The sequence below is a fragment of the Protomyctophum bolini genome (genome assembly GCF_963924005.1).
Source record: "Protomyctophum bolini genome assembly, chromosome: 16".
NCBI classification, from domain to species: domain Eukaryota; kingdom Metazoa; phylum Chordata; class Actinopteri; order Myctophiformes; family Myctophidae; genus Protomyctophum; species Protomyctophum bolini.
The window spans coordinates 11,551,908-11,567,342 of NC_137877.1; the positions used below are offsets into that span (position 1 = coordinate 11,551,908).

Here is a 15,435-nt window from a genome sequence, read left to right on the forward strand (position 1 = left end):
TGCCCCGTTTATTTTGAAACCATTACACTCGCACTGTAACGGACCCCGGAATGGAAATGGAGGAAAAGCTCTTATTTTGAAAGGCTATGTGGGCAAACAGGAAGCTTGCTCACTCACCAGAGTCATACTGTCTGATAAAGAAAGCCCAGCATGCATCAGTCAGGGAGAAAATGTTTGTTCCTCATGTGCTCCACCATGATCTTTGAAAGCCAAGCCTAAACCAACAGGATGAAATGGAACACCAAACCGATCAAGTGAGTGCAGACCAACAAAATAACAAATGGAATGGAAATGGAACTGCTGGATTTTAATTATATGATTTATTGGTTTTAGTGACTTTCCTGGAGAATTACATGGTTGAGTGACATCATGGTATTGGGACACCCGTTAACAAGTTGGCACCTAGCTGGAGAGGGAACAAGGTGAATGTCATTTTTATGGTTATTGGTTTGTGTCCTATTGTTGTGAGATCTTGTTTTATTGGTTTGTTTATATGGTATTATGGTTTGATATGAAACTTTTATTGGTTATTTGTAAACTTATTTGTTTATATGAATGCCTCACATTATTGGATATGTCTGCCTGTATTGATTATATGTTTGTGTCTTGTTTTTAGTTTTCACGTTGATCCATTAAAGAAACTTCACATCATCAGTCGGCCTTCAACCTCTTTGTCCAGCCTGGTTCGCTACACACACAACACAAACTCCTACCATAATATCAACCTGTTGCAGTCATCATCAATCACCATAGACAAACGACTACAAGTGAGTAAACAACAAGACGCCCAAGTCCCAAAGTGTGAGCACGTTGTTAAACCGTATATCTCTGGTGATAAAAGAAAGGCATATTGGCCCTACATTCAAGTTGAAATCTTTACTCTGATACGGACACAAGTATTGAAATTGGATCGATTGGAAGGATCTAACCATAATGGATGTGTCACGCTATTGAAGCTAATGAAATGAGCGATACCATACGGATGAATTAACGCACAGAGCGCGACATTTAATGTGGATTGGAATGAATTGATGTCGCTATTAAGCAAGCTTTGTGCAACGCTAAGTTTGGATCTGGAAAATAAGCGCTGCTGTTGTATTCTAAATACGGACGTCACGTTTTACTGATGTCTGTAAATGAAGCGGATGAATTACTCCAGTATGAAAGAGGCCTGTCCGTGTGTTTGCTATTACAAAAACAGCTTAATTGATATAAGCATCAAAGCAATATTTTAAGTACTTTTTATTAGCAAGTGCATTCCATAGCACTGGACCACACATGGACATCATAAACTTTGCGACGGGAACAGTTCCTGTAAAAGATTTTATGATAGAAATAAAATATTTAACTGGTATATTTTACAATTTTAGTTATAGATGGCAAGTATAATAAGGAATATTTGTCTTATTAGCCAGAGATCCTTTTAAAATGTTTCTATTACTGTGAGTGATATGGTCAGCTTCTGATGTATTTCTTTCTTTCTAGATGTAGATGGAGATGACCGTAGATGCTGCTGGAACACTGAACCTGGTCTCCTGTGTGAACCACCCCATCCTGGCTGCTAAGATGTCCATGTGGACATTATGAGTGTTTGTATAGAGAGAAGCATGGCTGAAGAGCTTTGCATATCAGTCGTTTCTTGCTGCTGCCAAAGTCAAATTGTGATATCTGTAGTGTTTAGTTCATGGCCGCTTATGAGATGTAGATATAAGTACACCTGACTGGTGGGATAGCCTTGTGATACATACTGGGTGTGCTCTTTGGTCGTTCACAAAACAAACAAACAAAAGCTGCACAGAATGCCACAAACTCACTAAAGCTGCACAAAAATCACACAAATCAAGGGATGTCCTACAGTCAGTGTTGGATATTGTCCAACTCCTAATTGCCGATATCAACAGATACCGATATATATATATTATATGCAGGCTTTTTCCATATATAATACTCCGTTACAATTCAACATGTACTCGAGTAAAGGTACAAAGGTTTTGGTATAAAATGTACTTAAAATACCAAAAGTAATTATTAATAATTACTCATTATGCAAAATGTCTCATCTAAAATGATCTAATCTCTCATCTCAAGTTTTCAAATGTATAAAAATATTTTGAAAATAGCAGATCTACAAGCTCACATGTGTCTTATTGTATTGTGAGCTTGTAGATGTTTTTAATGTAAAATAATAAATAAAGTAAAATTAAGGGTTAGGGTTATTCATTTTTAATGCCTTTATCGGCCGATAATATCGGACATCCCTAACAAACATATATCAAACGTGTCAATACATTTCAAAGAATGCCACAAGTGGCACTAAAACTTCACCAATAAATAAAGAAACATCCACATGTTCCATAAATTAAATGCCACAAAGGTTTGCTGAAAATTAAGAAATTACAAAAAATAAGTTTCTTAAACATCTTCTGCCGTATGTCCATAGAACTTCAGCTCTGTTGCAGCAAGCCAGTACAATGTGTCATTGTCTAGGTCACCTAAGCCACGATCACCATTCGGTGACCGGTATTTGGGGCAAATGTTCATTACGTGTTCCACAGTCTGTAGTGGATCCTCGCATTCACAGTGGGCACTGTCCGAGATGTCCCACTTCTGCTTTGAGGGTTGTCCACTCCTTGCAGGGGAGGTGCTGGCAAAGAACATATTTGGGGTCCTCGATGTATTCCACTGGTCCCTCTGTCTTGCCTTCACCCATGATGCCTTGGAGGTGTCAGCTGGTGTTGTGTGGAGCAGTTCCTGGGCCTGTGTGGCAAAGTGACTTGAGGCACGTGTGCTGTGGCAAAGGTCGCCGTGACTTGGTGTGTGTTGTGGCAAAGGGCACCGTGACTTGAGGCACGTGTGCTGTGGTGTCTCTGACGACCTTGTGGAGGAGATGGCTGGGATTCACTCAGCTGTGCCTTCCCGGTGAGGGCCAGCGTGGCTGCTTCTCGTCTGACCTCTGTTGGAGTGATTCCAGCGAGAACAGGCAGGCAGTTTGTTTGGGGTGGCCCATCCGGTGTTGAGGGCAGCATCCAGCTTCTTGACATGAGAGCTACGGCTCCAGACTGGGACACGGTACTCGGGTCGTCTGCATAGCCATACTTCATTGATGTTGTTGCAGGGAGGTCATGGATGTAGCTGTTAGTGTTGAACAGCAGTTACTGGTGTGGAACCGAAAAGCTTCACAAACGGGTCAAAAGATTCTAGTTTTGAACCTTTTTAATCTAGTTTATTTTCAAATAAATTTGTTTTTACTGTTTTGTGAAGCAACTTTGGGTACCTTGAAAAGTGCAATATAAATTGTATGTATTATTAAAAAACAGACACACAGCAATTGTCGCCACACAGACATCACAAATTCCTATTGGCAGCAACAAGTGAGTGATGTGCAAAGCCATTCATACTATAACCACCATGTCTTCATTCCAGATGCTGCGAGGCTCAACCGGAGCCCCTACAGGTGGACATCTGCAGTTCTCGCTGTCCATGGATGAATCTGCATGGGGGGCTCTGAAGGCGGCTCAAAGTAAGAAACCACTTAGACTTTTCTATTACTGCGAGTGGTATGGTCGGCTTCTGTTTTAAATGTTCTCTATACATTTTGTGTATGATGTGAAAGGACACGATGTACATATATCTGGCTCTTGGTCACTTAAATTAATCTTTCGTTCTTTCTTAGGGTGGATGGGTCGTGGTAGACGTCGTGGAAGGACAGAGATCCGTTCCAAAGCTTCCCTCCCGTGGGTTTCCTCTGAGGACTTCTGATGAGCTGTGAGTAGGAATATTTCTTCATTCCAGATGCTGCGAGGCTCAACCGGAGCCCCTACAGGTGGACATCTGCAGTTCTCGCTGTCCATGGATGAATCTGCATGGGGGGCTCTGAAGGCGGCTCAAAGTAAGAAACCACTTAGACTTTTCTATTACTGCGAGTGTTATGGTCGGCTTCTGTTTTAAATGTTCTCTATACATTTTGTGTATGATGTGAAAGTCACTTAAATTAATCTTTCGTTCTTTCTTAGGGTGGATGGGTCGTGGTAGACGTCGTGGAAGGACAGAGATCCGTTCCAAAGCTTCCCTCCCGAGGGTTTCCTCTGAGGACTTCTGATGAGCTGTGAGTAGGAATATTTCTTGTTGGGATGGATATCTGTTGTACTGTTATGGTACGAAGTATAGCATGGCAGACTGTAAAAATATACAAATGACACCACTGCTATCACCGAAGAGCACACCCTATGACCCTAATTGATCACGTCTAGGAATTTCAACAATTTAGGCAGTTCTCACATCCAGAGTGACTTACAGTAAGCAACAACACATAGTAATGCATCAAATTCATAAACAATTGTCATCAAGAATAAGAAGTATAGACTATCCAGACTATTGGCAACAACAAGGGAGTGATGTGCGAAGCTCTTTTCTATGAAGCCATTCATAGACGATAACGGCCATGTCTTTCTTCCAGATGTACTGCAGGTCTCTCCAGGAATCTGCATTCCTCTGAAGACGACTCAAAGTAAGACCCTGTTAGGCCTGTCAAAAAGAACCCTAACTGAAACGTTTATTACTGTAAGTGATATGTTTAGCTTCTGTTTAAATGTTCTCTATAAATAAAAGTTTTATGTATATATGTTGTGACAGGATAGAATATATATCTGGCTCTTGGTCACTCTAATCAATCTTTCTTTGTTAGGATGAAGATTGCGGTAGACGTCGCTGGAACGCGGCTGCTGGACAGGGAGTGCACACACACACACACACACACACACACACTGAAAGGCTAATTTGGTGTGTGTGTTTTTTTTTCTTTGTTAGAATGGAGATATCGATAGACGATCTGATGTTCCCTGGACAGGGATCCGTTCCAAAGCTCCCCCCCCCCCCGGGGGCTTCCTCAGAGGACTCTGATGAGCTGTGAGTAGGAATAGTTCTTGCTTGATGGATAACTGCTTTTGTACTGTTATGGTACGAAGAATGGCATCATTTACAGTAATCCAAATGTTTTAAATATTTTAGGATAAATCTAAATGACTCTGCACAATAGTTTGAGAGTCAATATCTCATATCATGAGCGTGCCTCTTGGTCTTTGTAACAACTTGAATACAAATTACAAAAGATGTTGAGGACTGTACATGTGTTGATGCCTCCTAGTGGCACTCTGATTAACTTGGAAAGCTGACAGACATTCAACCAAAGTCTTTGACACTTTTGTTAACCACTTCAACCCCAGCATCCCTATTCCGTTCAGCAAAAATAGCAGATCTACAAGCTCACACTGCAACGTGTTGTGAGCTTGTAGAGCTAATGGTTTCTTTCTCTCTCAGGATTAGAGATCATAGACACAGCTGGAGGCTGGAGCCTCTAGAGATGGAGATCTGCAGGTCTGTCCATGGATGGGAGGACGGAGATCTGGGTAGACGCTGGAGGACTTCGGACCTGGGCCTTCTCAGTGAGGAACTCAACGGTACGAACCGCTTTAGGGTTAGGGCTTTTTTAGGCTTCGTAAAAAGCCAATAATCGTCCGTTGCCGATAATTGGTCGTTCCCTATTCTTAAACGTTACTGTAAGTGCATGTGTATGTTGTGACGGGACACTCACACACACAGCAAAGCTAATTTGGGCTGTGTGTCTTTCGTTCTTTGTTAGAATGGAGATCTCAGCCGATGCCCGAGATCCGAAGCTTTCCCCGGGTGTTTCCGCTGAGGACTTCTGGGTCGCTGGGAGGCTCGGACGGAGCTAGAAGGTTCGGTAGACGCCACTGGAACCTGTTTAGGCCTGTCAGAATTTAAGGTTTTATAATGGCCGATTTTAATTGTCGCTCAAATAAATTACAAGTAACAATTTAATTGCGTCATACTAACATTCTAAATAAAACTTTGGCTTTTGTAGGCTTTGTAAACAAAAAGATGCACATGGCATAATTCAATAACTTTTTACACAAAAAAAAGAGGTAAATTACAAAGTGACACATTTAGAGCTTGTAGATCGGTTGCTTGCATTATTTCTTTAAAATGTTTGACAATATATGAACATTTTCAACATGGAGACGATTATGACTCTAAAAAAGTATCTCAAATACTTGGTGATTAGGTAATTGTGACAGGCCTAAATCCTTCTAGTTGTGTTTTTTTATATCATGTTCTGTAATCAGTTAGGGTTGACTATAGACTTTTTTTAGGAACAAGATCATCATGCCGGTGAAGAGCACGTTTCTAGCCGATGGAGCAACTATTTCTGATCACCTTTGGAGTTACATCACAGCAAGGTAACTATACAACACACGCACACACACTATGATCATGACATGACATCAGCTTGTGACTGCAACTTGTTCCTGTTCGCAGATGACTCGGCACTGCTAGTCTCGGACAGGAACAAACTGCAGGTTGAAAAGGCCCTCAGCTCTGAACTCGGTAGAATCTGCACCTGGCTCACTGATAACAAACTATCTTTACACCTGGTAAAAACTGAATCCATTCTCTTTGGATCTAATAGTAATCTCAGCAAGGCAAATGGCTTCTTGGTTAGAGTTGGTGACAATGTTATCACACGTAAAGATGAAATTACCTACCTAGGTTCCATCCTGGAGGCTAATCTTTCCGGTGATAAAATGGCCACCAACGTAATCAAAAAAGTCAACCAAAGAACAAGATTCCTTTACAGGATCTCCTCACTGGTCAACAAAAACACCTTGAAGACCTTAACAGGAGCCCTCGTACAAGGTTTCTTTGACTATGCATGCACCTCCTGGTACCACAGCACCTCAAAGGCCCTTAAAACTAGGCTCCAGACCTCCCAAAACAACTGGTCAGGCTCCTACTTGGCCTCACCCCCCGAACCTACCTCACTCCTGCCCACTTTGACAGGCTGGAATGGCTTAGGGTCGACGACAGTGTACAGCATCTTGCAATGGGTCTGGTCCACAAGATTCGATACACCACCAAGATACCCATGTACCTGTCTAGATACTTCCTTTATGTTAACGAAGTCCACACCCACAACACCAGAGGGAGTGCAACGAACCATGTACAACCCAGATTCTGCACAAACAAGGGACTAAATTATTTTCACTCCTATGCCACCAAAATGTGGAACGCCCTACCAACAGTCATTAAGACATGTGAATCCCTTGACTCCATTTTTCCCCTCGCTGTATACGTTTATTTTCCCTTTTTACCTCCTTTATGATGAATTCCTGTTCTGTTCTTTGACTATATAGAAGTGTCTTATTTGTAGGTCTCTAAATGTTTTGATGAATTGAACATGGTGGACCCTCTTGTAAACGAGTGTAATGCTTAATTGGATCGTCCATTTACAGTTAACAGTCTTTGTATTGAGTTTGTGCTTGACATGTACTGTAATTCTGCAAACTGTTAATAAATATTTCAATCAATATTGTTTTATGAACAAAGTAGTAATGAGCATTTCTTTCTTTTCTTTAGGACGTTGCTGGTCTCCTGTGTGGCGCCATCTGGAGGTCACCAGGGTTCTGAGTCACTCAGATCCTGACTGGTAGTGGTGATATGTAGATGTGATCAATCAGGGCTCTAAACAATAAAATAATAAACCAATATAAATAACTAGATAATAATATAAATAAATTGATAAAACGAACGATAAAAAATAGATTATAGTAAAATAAAAGTAAATTAAAATAGTAAAATAAAAGTAAATTAAAATTAGTAATACATAAAATAAAATTAGTAATAGCATAGTAATGGATAAAATAAATATAATTAGTAATATAGACAATAATACATAAAATAAATTAAATTATCAATATAGTAATGCATAAAATTAGTAATACATAAAACAAATACAATTTGTAATGCATGAAGTAAAATTAGTAATAACATAGTAATACATCAAATAAATACAATTAGTAATATATTTATACATAAAATTAGTAATAACATAGTAATATATAAAATACAATTAATACATAAAATAAATTCAATTACTTTGTGGTTGTTATAGACTGACTTAAAAAAACAAACAAAAAATATCAATCACATCTACATATCACAACCAGGCTATATTGCCAGCATGCAGGTGGACTGTAGACTCACTACAGCTGTCACAATGTGGTATACTTTGTTTTGACCCAACTGGCCTCCAAGGAGAGGCGAGCATGGAGCCGGACATCTGATGATACACGAGAGAAGACGCCACAGTCAAACAAAATTGTAATAAAAGTAATATGTTTCATGTTGATTGTAATTTATGCATGATGCCATATATCTGTAAATATTCATTTTCTTGTTAATAAATTATTGCATTTATACCTGGGTGTCCGTTATGTGTCCATTACCCTTAGATCGCGCCGCCGCAGATTTATTTATTTCCCAAATGGTCTAAAAATTAGTTTAGCATACTTTTACCAATGAATTAGCCTATACACAGACAACGACTGATTAGCCTATTTTGGACGATATGGGTCTTTTCTCGAGTCAGTGTGTAGTCTCACTATAGTCTGTGTAGATTACCCGGCGGTGTTGCTGCCCCTCCCGGGAGTCGCGGCTCATGGCTCTTCACAGACGGCACAGACAGCAGTCACTCCGCTGAACGTGTCAGTGTTGCTGCAGTGGTGTGAACTGTGAAACGTGCGGGCACTGGTGGTGGTGCTGAGTTCTGACAGCCGAGTCACAGCTGCTTCTTCTGAATTACTTTATCTTTGCCTTGGAAAATACATTTTGCGTTTTGCTGTTTCCCAAAACAAACCAGCGCGCGCTACTGTTTGCTACAAAGCGACTGGAAGCGGACGAGGTTTACAGACATACCAATAGTAGCCAATCATATGCTGATTAGGCCAGTTGCTGTATAGCCTACCTACCCGATCACCAGGGAGCAGCAACAACACACACACACACACACTACACACACAATAGCCTTCTATATAATGCTGCGCACATATATTATATATATTTAAAAAAATACCCAGCATAATTTTTGGGAAGGCTAAGCCTTCCCTAGCCTTACACACCCGCCGCCTATGGGCACTGTACTGTAGGCATATAATACCTGGCTAGGTGAAAACAAAAGAAACCTGATTAGCATTTGAGTACTTTTAACACCTCTGAACAGCCGGCGGAGAGGTTCACATTTTCGGAATTTTGCGACAGTCACAGAGGGTCAATAATTCCCAGAAAATCTGTAATGTTAATATAAAATGTCCACGAAAATCTTCATGGGGGCTAAAAGGGGCTATTTAATGCTTCATGGGGGCTACAGCCCCATAGCCCCCACAGACTCGACGTCGTTGCTGTATGCTTTCCTCTGCATCACCAAAGGAAGGCACCCTGTTGTATTTTTACATTCGTTTATTATTCTCCGGCCAGAGAACTGATCCATTTAGCATCAAATTAAATATATTGTATTTTCTGATGACGAGCGCTCCTCTTTGTTTTCTCTTGTTGGTACTGATAGGCTAATTATCAGTGTGTGAGACTGAGGGGAGGTTAGCTTTAAATTATTAAGTGCCACTCACCTGAGAAGTCTGCTGTCTAAGCTCCAGATAACCTTTCAAAGCTGCAATGAAGCATAGTGAGCAAGTCAACTGTGGATTTTCTGTGTGATGTGAAATTCTTTTAACGGACTGGTGGTAGGCTACAAGAGTTCCTGCCTCCTGGTCATACACACAACTGTGTGGTGAGTAACAACAGATTTCAGACCCCGGTATCTCATCTTTATGACGGCTGTTTTCAGGAAAATGTTATGTAACAGTGAGAAGGCTTGTATGACATCTAGGCCTAGGCCTAATATTTAACCAATTATAGCAAGTTCATAAATTAATCAATTAAGACCTGATTCAGTCTGGTGCGACATGCAGGATGTTGTTGTGAAGTGTGTGCCTCGATCTTGTAGTCAAGTAAGCTGAAAGTGGTGTCAGGTTCATGCCCTAACTACACTGGACTGCGTCCTTAGTTGTAAATTAACCCTTTGTTTGCAACAATGGCTATAGCCGTCCTGCCTTATAATTCCGGTATATTAGTTCATGGGCTTTTGGTTATTACCGCAGTAGGCCTAGTAGTATCACACTAATGTGTTATTTGCAGGATACACTGGATAAATATTGAATGCATAAAATGGAGACAAAGCGATTGAGGAAAGATGTCCAGACTCTTCTGTGAGTTGATGATTAAGTCAAAAAGATAGTTTGAAAATAATATTTGTATGATTTGTCTTTATAGGCTAAGACTATAAGTAAGTGTACTCTGTTTGAACAGGGATAACTACATTGGACAGAGAATGCGAGAGAATGCTTTTGATCCCAAAGGGAAGGAGACTTCAACAGTGCTGGATGACCTGGTGAGAAGTCAGGAGCTGAATTCATTTGTAGATGTTTATGACTTATGAGGCCATCAATTGTTCACCTTTTCTCCTCGCTCATTCAAGGAGGAATAAGTAGAGTTTACACTTGACTTCTAATGAGTGTTCTACACAGAACATAGCAGATTGGTTACTTAAATGCAGGCTTAAAATGACTTCGTACATTTATATTGAATATTTTTAGACAATGGACCATTGGTCTTAAGAATTTCCTGCATATATTCGTGTGTCTGTATATAATGTCTTTTTTATAGGCTCATTATGACCTTGCCATTGGTATTGCTCTTTGGTGGTTGGGTAAGCATGAAGGGCAAGACATGCTGGACAGACACATCATGTAAGTTACTTACTAGCATCCCAAAACATGTTAAAACTTCTACAAATGTTTTTACAAAATGGTTAAAAGGAAGTTTAGGGATAAGGGGTAAGGCACTGACTAAATTAAAATATTCCCCTATGCTTCCGCAGCAGAGCAGCAAGCAGCTTCGGAAGTGAGCAGTACCCCAACCACCTAGAGAGAGAAGCTATGATCTTGTCCTCCTTTGCAGGGATAATCCTGGTAAGTAATTTACTTAATTTGATGCAATTTATGAATTTAATTTAACTAGATAGTTCCATAATCCATTGTGATCAAAGAGAGACCAGGTCAAGAAATTGTTTGTCAGCAAATCAAGTTATCCATGGACTAATCCGAGTTCCCAGAATATGGACCATGTCCTTGTGTGACCTGGGCACTAAGGCCCGGAAACAGACGTGTATACAGTTCCAGTTTAAAGTGCATATTGTTTTATTTAATAAATCAACACACTAGTCACTCGCACTGCAAGACAAGACAAACGAGACGCACACGGTTTCACAATAAAATGCAGGCTAAAGTAACGTGCACTTGTGACGGCCCCCTGGGCCTTTAGTCTACTATGTGGGGTTTCTGTATGTGTGGCTGTGCCTTTAACAGTTCCATTGCAGTGTTGGAGGGCGGAGCCAGAGATGATGAGTGGAAGGGGAGACACCTGGCCAGTGTCCTCCCCAAACACTATTTAAAACACCTGCTCTCAAATCACTTCAGATCTGCTATTCTCCACAGGCTGCAGGGGCAGCCGCAGGAGAGTTCCTTTGTTAATTTGTTTGTTTTGGGCAGTATGTTTCCCTGCCAAGTTAAGTTGGAAACTCTAATTTAATTGCTTGAACAATTAAGTATGAAATAAAATACTTATTTTCCGATTGTCCTCCGGTGAGGTTTCCCCTTCTTCGTTATGGCCCCAGAGCCAGCCATAACACACTATACTAGATAGAAAACCCCAAGACAGTCTATAGTACCACGTGACCTGCCAAAAGAGACACACACACGCACAGCACCTTTGATGGATAGATGTCAGGCTGGTTGCCAAAAACAAGTATTTTCCAATCTCTGGAATTATCAGGGATAGGATCCATTTTGAGTTTTAAAGACAACAAAATCATATTGCTTTAATTTCTTCTCCGCTTGACCTTTTTTTTTTTTTTTTTTTTTTTTTTTTTTTAGCATTCCATAAGCAAAAAACACTCAACATGGGCTCCCAATTATACTGAACACGGATGCTAGATTTTTAATCAACGAGGAGAAGAGAACATATTACTTTCTGTTTTACCCCAAATTTGAACGCTGGTCTCCTGCACCATATTTTTACCACTGAGCTAAAATGTCTTCGATTTTGAGCTCTGGCAGGTATGATTATACATGTATTGCCCCTCTAACCGTCACACTTTTTCTTCTAGAATAGCCTACCGGTGAAGGAAATTCTATGTCTCTATAGATGCAAACCATCTGCTTCACACCCCAACCAGCATTCCAAGGTACACTGTAACAATGTGCGAATGAACTTCTACTGTATATCAGTCAGAGTTGAGCTCATAGTACTTGATAGTACAATCCCTTCGATTAATCAGCCCTTAGCATTGAGTGGGGTAGGGGTAAATGATTCACTGCGGGGTCTTCAGGTGGGAAACCTCCCTCATTGGTGTTTCGGTGATAGGCCTATACGACACCTCCACTGTGCTCAACAGCGACACCTGTCGTCCCAGGTGTGCCCCATTCTGCTTTTACCTCTGGTCATTTTGCAGCCTAGTTGGGGACGGGTCCTTTCTCATGATCCACAGCCAGCTGCTGCTCTGTTCAGTGAACAGACTTACAGACAGCTTGTCGGATGGCCTTTCCTCGCACTCCCATGCAAGCTTGGTTGTGGATGTGGCGACAAATCCTCTACACCCGACCTCAACAGGAAGCACGTGTTCTGTCTCGGCTGCTCTGTCAGAGTACTTCAGTCATTTGCATTCGTATGCTTCACCAACTGCTGCTTCCCACAGTACAGTTAGTTCTAATGAATAGCGACTTCTGAGAGGTTGACCCACAAGATCAGGTCCGGCCTGAGGTTATATTAGTTGCAATGATCTCGGCGGAAAGATGAGTTTCTGGTCTAAATCAACCTGCGTCCTCCAGTTCCAGGCAGTGTCTAGGAGGGTCGCTCCTAGCCATCTTGCAGATGGCTTTGCTGGGAGTTGTCCTGCTCTTACTTACAGAAGGGGTGGTGTTGAGGGAGTTAGGGCATTGTTGGTTGCTGGTTTATGTTCTTGGGCGTGTGTGGAACATCGTAGGTGGCTGTGGTTAAGTTGAGTTTGCTTCCTTCCATCTCCCAAGATCCAGTGCAGTACTTGGAGAAAGGTGTTCAAATCCATATGAGCGTAGTTAAGTAAAAATGGCTAACTTTTCTTTGTGGCTTTCACGTTTATTTTATATTTTTTATGGAGTAGACGGTAGGAAATGAGGAGATAGATGGGGGGGGGGTGACATGCAGTAAAGGCCGTCGGGATCTGGAGTCGAAGCCGCGGCACACTTCCAGACTGGATTACCAGCACAAAAGGCTATCGCAAAGGGTTTTAAATCACAATACTTTGGTTCATCAGCAGCTTCAGTTCATTCATGATATTCATAATTTTGTTCATTTTACTATTTTGTAATAGGACATACTATAAATGGTTTTGGCATGATTTTGGTTTCTCCTCTAGAGCGCCATTGTGCATCCCTTTACTTTGTCCTACCACCCATTTGCCATGCTTGGCTCTTACAAGGCTGTCGACCACTCCAAGAAACACAGTAAGTTGTGTCAAAGAATCCATCAATTTATCTTCAGCTGTCGGGGGCAGAAACCTCTTATCTCCATATTCTAACCTTTTGCAAATGAATGCCCTACTTGATCATACTACAGCGTTTCACAAAAGCATCAAATGTAGCAGATCCACAAGCTCGAAACGTGGTGCGAAATGACGTGTTTTGAACATGTCTATCTGCTACATTTGTCGTTTATTTATTTGAATCGTAAAAAGTAACAGTTTTGGACATACGTTTCCACCCAACTGTGACCATACAAGAAGCATGTTAAAATATGTTAGAACGTCAACCAATAATTTGTCCCCCTCTCCACAGGTGACTAGGTTAGGACTAGGTTAGGACTCTGTTTGGACTCCGTCCAACCAACATCTCTCTTCTATAATGCCTAGGAATGACCAAGCCTGTTTTGCTTCTAATGTTGACTATAATCTGCCAACTCATTTTGTTTGGTCTTATATGTGTTATTGCAATCACATCATTGTACTGTAACTGTACTATAGGGCTTTAGAAACCAAGTGATCCAGTATAGGCATGACTATAATAAATTATGCTATGACATAATCTATAAGGGGTTATACACCGCTTTAGATTTGTATTTGATATTTGTCTTCATGACTAATTGCTACAGCTGACCAGTGTGAAAATAACGTTTCATACACCAAGAATATAGCCACTTGTTTTGACAACAAAAGGTCCCTTGAACATCAAACATCAACTGTTGATGCATTCTTTTGTAGCTCTGGTCCATACATTTTTTTGATGTTATGACATATAACATAGACATTCTTAAAGCACTGTGTATTACCATGTAGGCCTATTACAATAGTTGTGCACAGTATATGAACATGACATGAGCCTCATATTTGTCTTATTTTCTTACAGGTCAGAAATTGAAGCGGTGGCTCTCTGAGAAAGAAAAGGCCAGCGCTCCTGCTGGACGTAATGCCTCAGTGCAGTCTTCATCCTCATCATCATCTCAATCCTTTCTCAGTGTGAGCAGCCAGTTGGTTCTACAACCAGTAGAACTACTTTAGATTTGAAGTCTCTCTCCCCTTTTTCATAGCGGCTGTAAAGATAACATTAACTGTTAATGTGTTATATACAGTGCATAAAATGTACATTGTCTGGTAGGTGAAGGATATAGTCTGAATAGGAGATATTGGTCTTAGCTATATGGAAATAAATAGATGTTGTTATAAGAGCCTGATGACATGGGTGGATCTGTTGTCAGTGGTCTGAAATGTTATGTAAAGCCTCTACTGCCACCTTGTGTTTCTCACACAAAACACATCTTTATTCCCACGCTGTCTCACTCACAGGACAGTGGGGATTGCCATGACAACGTAACAGACCACTACCTGGGTTCTCAAGAGTCTCTGCAGGATTGAAGATATGAGACGGTACTTCCTCAGCAAGTACTATGAATATGCCACCACTCAGGAAAGTTGTAACCCATTCCAATGGTGCAACACCCCATTAATTTATTTGTTTTCAGCCGTCTTGGTTGTATTCACGTAATTCTGAAGATATTATGAAAGTGAAGCAACCTTCGGTTTCATATTCAATATTAGTTGGACACAGCTGTTTCTAAAGTTTCAATGTATTATGTTGTCGTTATACTGTGATAAGATAGCTTGGCAATGTTGGTGTGGTAATCAAGTAATTTATCCTTTAAATGTATGGGCGAGTTTGGTAAAAAGAGAAGTGACGATTGTGAGTCATATATGTTTGATGATGGTTATTGTCATATGGACTGAGGTCCATTAATGTGATGATTGTTGATGGATACAGTGCTAGTTCCTCTCTAGTTTGCCACACGTCCCAGACTCTTCTCCCTTCTGGCTCCCAAACTATGGATTGACATTGCAATTAGAACTGCAGACTCACTCCCAAGTAGCACCTGTCCTAGCCTCGTAGACCTTGAAGGCTAAAAATGTAATTAAGATAGCATGTTACGTAGTCAGACGTG

General features: G+C 40.8%; 2 protein-coding genes across 2 annotated transcripts; both read left to right on the forward strand.

Annotated features, from left to right (window-relative positions):
• Nucleotides 1-3,396: 3,396 nt before the first annotated feature.
• LOC308330659 (uncharacterized protein) lies at nucleotides 3,397-8,175 on the forward strand. Its single transcript, XM_080785615.1, has 9 exons — nucleotides 3,397-3,520; nucleotides 3,674-3,889; nucleotides 4,014-4,105; nucleotides 4,457-4,507; nucleotides 4,685-4,905; nucleotides 5,317-5,456; nucleotides 5,639-5,735; nucleotides 6,171-6,257; nucleotides 7,435-8,175. Exons 5-9 carry the CDS (start codon nucleotides 4,808-4,810, stop codon nucleotides 7,499-7,501), a joined length of 489 nt encoding a protein of 162 aa, XP_080641741.1. The 5' UTR covers nucleotides 3,397-3,520; nucleotides 3,674-3,889; nucleotides 4,014-4,105; nucleotides 4,457-4,507; nucleotides 4,685-4,807; the 3' UTR covers nucleotides 7,502-8,175.
• A 1,902-nt stretch (nucleotides 8,176-10,077) lies between these two features.
• On the forward strand, nucleotides 10,078-15,257 carry c9h2orf80 (chromosome 9 C2orf80 homolog; the record flags this gene model as incomplete). The annotated part of the gene is made up of 8 exons (XM_080785269.1): nucleotides 10,078-10,118; nucleotides 10,219-10,300; nucleotides 10,576-10,658; nucleotides 10,790-10,880; nucleotides 12,077-12,154; nucleotides 13,364-13,451; nucleotides 14,349-14,458; nucleotides 14,786-15,257. 8 exons carry the CDS (start codon nucleotides 10,078-10,080, stop codon nucleotides 14,852-14,854), a joined length of 642 nt encoding a protein of 213 aa, XP_080641395.1. The 3' UTR covers nucleotides 14,855-15,257.
• Between the last annotated feature and the right edge of the window lie 178 nt (nucleotides 15,258-15,435).

What these genes read in the sequence shown, in the direction of transcription:
- LOC308330659 (XM_080785615.1), top strand. Translation starts at nt 4,808, where the DNA reads ATGGAGATATCGATAGACGATCTGATGTTCCCTGGACAGGGATCCGTT. An exon ending in TCAGAGGACTCTGATGAGCT is followed by an intron (nt 4,906 to 5,316) that starts GTGAGTAGGAAT and finishes TTTCTCTCTCAG; the next exon opens with GATTAGAGATCATAGACACA. An exon ending in TGGAGTTACATCACAGCAAG is followed by an intron (nt 6,258 to 7,434) that starts GTAACTATACAA and finishes TCTTTTCTTTAG; the next exon opens with GACGTTGCTGGTCTCCTGTG.